The sequence below is a fragment of the Seriola lalandi genome, unplaced genomic scaffold (genome assembly GCF_002814215.2).
Source record: "Seriola lalandi dorsalis isolate HSWRI2012SDOR001 ecotype SW California unplaced genomic scaffold, Sedor1 jcf7180002052130, whole genome shotgun sequence".
Lineage (NCBI taxonomy): Eukaryota > Metazoa > Chordata > Actinopteri > Carangiformes > Carangidae > Seriola > Seriola lalandi.
In genome coordinates, this window is record NW_019522683.1 from 349,208 (window position 1) to 354,091 (window position 4,884).

Sequence of the window (4,884 nt, forward strand, 5' to 3'; positions counted from 1 at the left end):
CATTATGAGTATATTTGTTATGCAAATGTGAGGGAACTATGTGTACCTTCCCTACTGCAGACAGGTATTTTACTTCCTGCTGTCGGGCCAAGACAGTGTGTAATGTTTACACTGCTCTATGACACATAGCAACTTTGTTTTGCCCACAATCTCAATGGTCTATGACAATGTAACAAGGAAAATCTGGAAAACATTGTAAAATGATCATAAAATAGCAGTAGCAGCCGACAAGTTAACGAGACATTGCAATACAGAGATGTTCAGGATTTTTTTTTTTTTTTATTAACAGTAATTTAGAAACGTGTCACCACCAGAGAGCCTTGACAGGTTTATTTTTCACCCTCTCTCTACAGCTTCTTTCATCTCATTTTGGAAGGAAAAAAAAATATTTCAGCCGACACTGTGCCATCTCTTCATATTAAGGCCAAGGTAGATAAGGGCAGAAATGTGTGGCACAAATTTTATCAGTGAATCTACACGTACATGTAAACAGATTCTGCATACAATAAGTGCAGCCACTTAAATCAAGGGTAGACTTCAAGTCAAATATGAGTTGATTTTGTATTTGGTTGAGAAATAATGGTATAAAATTGACATATGGCAAACAGGACATCTGACTGATTCCTCCTGAACCTAAAAAAAGAAAAAAAATTACTACGTTAACTGATTAGTTGATTGACAGATAAGCTGTTTTGATAATTGCCTCACTCAGTTTGCAGGCATTCCCTTATTTTAGCAAATTTCTTTTCTTTTCTTGACAATATGACAATAAACTTAATATTTTTTATTCTGCACTACTGGGCTCTGGGAAATGATAAGAGACATTTTTCACTCTTTTCTGGTTTTCTTTAGCCTAGACAAAGTGATTTAATAAAGAAAATAATTGGCATATTGATCAAAAATGAGAATACATTGTTAGTTGCAGACTAAAACTGGTAACTGTTGCTGGGTTACTGAGTTTCTATGATTTTGCCCACAATCTGTATTCACGAAAATGTGAAATGGGCAGAAAGTCAGACAGTCAGGCGTGGTGAATGTTAACTAGACAATTTAACAGGTGATGTTTAAACATATATTAGATACTTCATACAGACTGTCAATATCAGAAAAAAGGAGTCAACTGATGAACATATTTATTTTTAATTAAGAAATATATCAAATTGTATTTTAATTATACTCTATTCCAGTTTTTAAACGGTGTTGTTGTGTCTTCACCTCCTCCCTGACAAAGAGCACCGGCGTTTTGACACCAGCGCCGGTTCAGACAGTCCAGATCCGGACCCTGGTCGTTGGGTAAGCGGTTATCCGCTCCGTGTTTTGCCGCAGACCATGTGTGGCCCAGCTGAGGTGACTGGCAGGACTTGTTTACTGGTGGAGAGACTCGCGGAGAGAGAGACGGAGAGAGGGGGAACCTGAGGGAGAGCAATCGCTAAACGGAACGGGAATCCAAGTTTTTACACTTGACCCGTCTTTTTTTTTTTTAAAGTCTTTTTATATTTGTTTACCTCATCCTTTTTTGACTGTCGGAGACGGGATACTCACTTTATGTGTGTGTGTGGTTTTTCTTTTATTTTTTAACTCTATCGCCGACACTGAAACCTCGTTTGTTTTGGATTAGCTAGCTAACGTTAGCTTTTCCCCATCAGCTAACGTTAATCTGAGAAAAAGAAACGGGCGGCGTGGTGAGGAGTTTTCTCACTTCACAGCAGCGTGCAGGTTAAACGGAGCCGTTGTTTTTGTTCCTTTTTTACCTCACAGTGGATGGAGAAAGAAGTAACGTTTACCTCCCAAGTTTTCCCTCTTTGTTTTCTTTCTCCCGTTTTGTCGTTTTATGGATGTCCATCCGTTTGCGGCGTGGTGGTCAGCGGGGGTGAAGGAGTTCAGAGGAGGGTCGTAGTAGGGAAAGCTGAATCGCTGCACGTTTTTCCTGCACGTAGCTGCTCGGAGGAGTTTCCTGGGATGTGCTCCCATCTGTCTTAAAAAGGGTGAGCTTCTGAGAAGATACTAGCAAGCAGGAGTAATATAAAGACCTGTGGACTTCAAAAGAGAGAGCGCAAACCCTGCCAACTCCCGTGTTTGGTTCTGTATTGGGCGATATCCACAACTTTCAACCCATGTCTGCTGGAGGAACAGAAGAGGAGACTGTTTATTAACGCTGTGCATAAGAAAAATACTTATTGCAATTTGTTTTTGAAGTGGGTCTTCCCTCACTGGAGCTGTGCATTACAAAGAAATGAGCCCGGGGCCAGTGGACCTCCTTCGGGGATCTCCAAACTAGCCCTCTGCGTGTGGGATATTAATAATAATACTATTATTTCTCTCTTGATTCTGTGTAGCACCAAAATTAAACAGATGAACGTGGACTGGCGCCTTCACTTATGGACAATGAAGATTTTTACTCGCACATGTGTTACGAGAGCCCAAGATCACGTTATTTAGTGGTCTGCATTTTTTCCAGGGCTCACATACATCACAGACTTGGCTGGGAAGATTCTCATAAATTTATTACCAACCCCCCCGGCTTACGGGGGGCAACCTTAAATCAGTTGTCTTTATTGGACCTTCAGTTTTAAGGTTTTTTTTTTTTTTTTTTTTACTTTTGATATTCCAGCGCCTTTTGAAATAACATTTCTCCCTCAAGATTGGAGTTTTTTGAGAAGCTTCAAGAGGAGAGCACAACTTATCTTCAAGTCAAAATGAGGCTGTGGACGCTAAAGCTGCGAGCACAAATTGTGTTTTTTATCATCTGCACCTGCATTATATGCCAGTGTGGACTAATAAACGGAGAAAGTAAGTATTGCTGTTTTTTTAAATTTTTCTAAAAATTATTCTCCAAGCAATGTTGCTGTGTGTTGTAACATATATCATCCAAATTCACTGTTTCCAACGGCACCAAATGCCACTTAACATATTGACAACAATTTTAGAGCTGTGTTAACTTTAAATAAATATCCTACTACATTATAGATTACACGTAGCAATTCTAAATGTCATCATTATAAGAGGATAATCTACCATTAATTATGATATAGACACCCATCCGCATACCAAGCAGGTCAATATAAACACTATTAATTACAATAAGAATATTATAGTGACTCAGACGGTGTAAAACAAAGTGTAATGAGACAAATTTAAGTAACTTTGCTTTAACTGAAGCTGCTTTAAGTCCCTGGTGGAACATTATGAGGATAATGGAGCTCAGAAAAAAGTATGAATATTTTATTGTTTTTATGTTATTAATGAAGGTGGTAGTTTTAGTCACGAGACCTTCGTTTTGGCGCATGCGTAAAGTTTGATACGGGTCTAATTAAGGGGCGAGTAATTTCAGTTGTTGCGAATGAGTGGCTGCGCGCTAATAATTGATATTCTTCCGTAGAATACCCCCCAACCCCCCCCCCCGTGCTGTCTCTTAAAGGTACATATTTTAGCGGCCTGCGTTAGATGCGCCAGCCCCAGGGCCAGATTAGTCGCTGTAACTGGACGAGGGTGGTCTGCTGCAGCGAGTCTAAACTGGGAGTAGCAGGATTGGCCCTGTGAGCGCAGTTAGGCCTCTCATGGCGACACACACACACTGACAACAATAACACACACACACACACACACACACACACACACACACACACACACACACACACAGCGCTGCTGCAGCCTGAACGTAAACAAATTAGCCACCGACGCTAACAAGTCTCTTTATAGGTGGTGGATTAGCCTACATTGTACTTTGGCCCCAGATTGGACTTAACTATGGTCATCTTCTCTATTGCACGATGTCTATTCCTTGTGGTGTTTTTATCAATGAATTAGGGTTTGGATTATAATAGTATAACAGCGTGTGACCTAAACAGTACCGTGATGCCAGACGTGGAGTGAGTGAGAGAGATAATGAATCCCCCCTGTAAATTGCCCTTAATGGAGTTATGAGGAATTTTGTTTTCAATTGATGCGATTATTGTTGAGTGCTGTTGCATTTAAGATGAAATGTAATGGATAAAAACTCCCCTAACATCACAGTTTACACACTTTTTCTACCTGCAGAAAGTTCATAAACAAGTAAGAAATATCTGATTATCCAAGTTATAACTTATAAATTTATTTTCTGTCAGTAAATGTTATGTTCAAGGTAAACCTTTACTATCTTCTTTTTTGACATTTAATATTGATAAAAGGGTAAATGGCAGTAGGATAGAATGAGAGCAGAAAAGTGGATCGTTTTGTTATGCTCAGGGTCATGTGGTAACTTACTAGTGCAGTGTTATTTCAGTTTGAATGAATGAATGCCTCAATTTTAAGCATATTCCTAGAACATATTGAATGCCTGGAATAAAACTGTTCTGAAATCAATTAATGTACATTTTACTTGTTTATCAGTGCTTTGACCTTTGGCCTACAATTGCCCTTTTGAGATTCATGTTTTGGATGATGTGTTGCACAAGTCCACAAAGTGTTTCAGTACATGAACATGAGTTTAGTTCAGAGCAAGCGAGCAGGTAGACTAGTTTAAAATTAGAGGAAAAAATCATCTTAATCACACTATTAATTAAGCAGCATTTGCTCTTTACTTATGTTTCATTTAGTAACGTTGTGGATCTTCAAACTGTTAGTTGCATTACTTAAAAGTGGCATGTTCAAAGGAAATGTTCCAGCTACTTTATGCAGGTTATGTATGCAGACAGAACAGAGGCCCCTGAAAGGGGGTGTTATGAGACAAGGTTTCTGGTACCCCTTTCTTTCTTTCTTTCTTTCTTTCTTTCTTTCTTTCTTTCTTTCTTTAAGGGAGTGAGGTACATGTCATTGGCTGTTTCTGGTTCCTGATATACTCAATTCTCTGGGAAGTGACCATATTTGGCACTGTTGAGATGTTTACGACGCGGGGTGGGGGGG

At 39.3% G+C, this 4,884-nt stretch overlaps 1 protein-coding gene across 1 annotated transcript in view; it reads left to right on the top strand.

Moving 5' to 3' along the window:
• The first annotated feature begins 1,432 nt into the window (after positions 1–1,432).
• The window catches only part of insrb (insulin receptor b), an 88,573-nt gene continuing 85,121 nt past the window's right edge, over positions 1,433–4,884 (top strand). Inside the window, exon 1 of the mRNA XM_087172247.1 lies at positions 1,433–2,790. Coding sequence (XP_087028373.1) covers positions 2,697–2,790 — 94 coding nt within the window. The 5' untranslated portion in view covers positions 1,433–2,696. The remainder of the gene's footprint in view (positions 2,791–4,884) is intronic.